Below are 712 nucleotides of genomic sequence, written 5' to 3'. Positions count from 1 at the left end.
AGGGCCAGAGCGATGGCCGCGAGGACGGCGAAGTCCGGGAACAGCTCGTGCATCTCGGAGCTGCTGTAGACCAGCTTGACGCAGAGGTCCTTGAAGGAGAGCTGGCTGAGGCTGAAGACGATCCGCTTGAAGAGGGGGAAGTCGCTGAGGGCCCTCTCGCTCACCACCACCCGGGAGTACGCCTGCAGCAGGAAATTCAGCTCGCTGACTCCGTAGCTGCCAATGTCCTCCAGAGACTGGGGGTAGCACTTGGGGTTGAAGATGGCCGAGAAGGAGCTGATGGCCTCCAGGACGCTGCTGGGGAACCTGTCCAGCAGGTTGCCCCGCACACTTTCCAAGTAGCTCTCCTTCAGGTGCTCAAAGTGCTTCAGGTGCACCTTGGAGCAGTTGGCCAGCTCAACGCCCTTGTAGTAGAGGCGGCTCTCGCCCTCCCGGTCATCCTGTGGGTGCTCGTTCATCTCACTGAGGAACTCCTGCAGGTTCTGGCCACTGGCGTTCTTCTGGGCCTGCAGGGTGGTGGCTGTGGTGCAGACGATGGGCTTCAGGATGGACAGGTCGAAGTCCTCGATCTGGAAGAAGCGACTGAGTTTCTGGAAGATGGGCAGGACATCCAGGAGGATCTTAGTGAAGGCCACGAACTGGAACTTCTTGAGCTCCTCACAGAGGCCGTGGGCCACGGGCGACCGCTCCGCTTCGCTCTCCAGCAGCAGCA

The 712-nt window shown here is 60.8% G+C and overlaps 1 protein-coding gene across 1 annotated transcript in view; it reads right to left on the bottom strand.

The window, feature by feature from the left end:
• The window catches only part of LOC103779835, a gene marked incomplete at its 5' end in the record, with an annotated part of 1,248 nt that overhangs the window by 275 nt on the left and 261 nt on the right, over positions 1 to 712 (bottom strand). The window contains one exon of the mRNA XM_008947479.1: positions 1 to 712. Within this exon, the coding sequence (XP_008945727.1) occupies positions 1 to 712 (712 nt within the window).

The sequence above is a fragment of the Merops nubicus genome, unplaced genomic scaffold (genome assembly GCF_000691845.1).
Source record: "Merops nubicus isolate BGI_N331 unplaced genomic scaffold, ASM69184v1 scaffold43909, whole genome shotgun sequence".
Lineage (NCBI taxonomy): Eukaryota > Metazoa > Chordata > Aves > Coraciiformes > Meropidae > Merops > Merops nubicus.
This window is presented reverse-complemented; position numbering and strand designations above follow the sequence as displayed.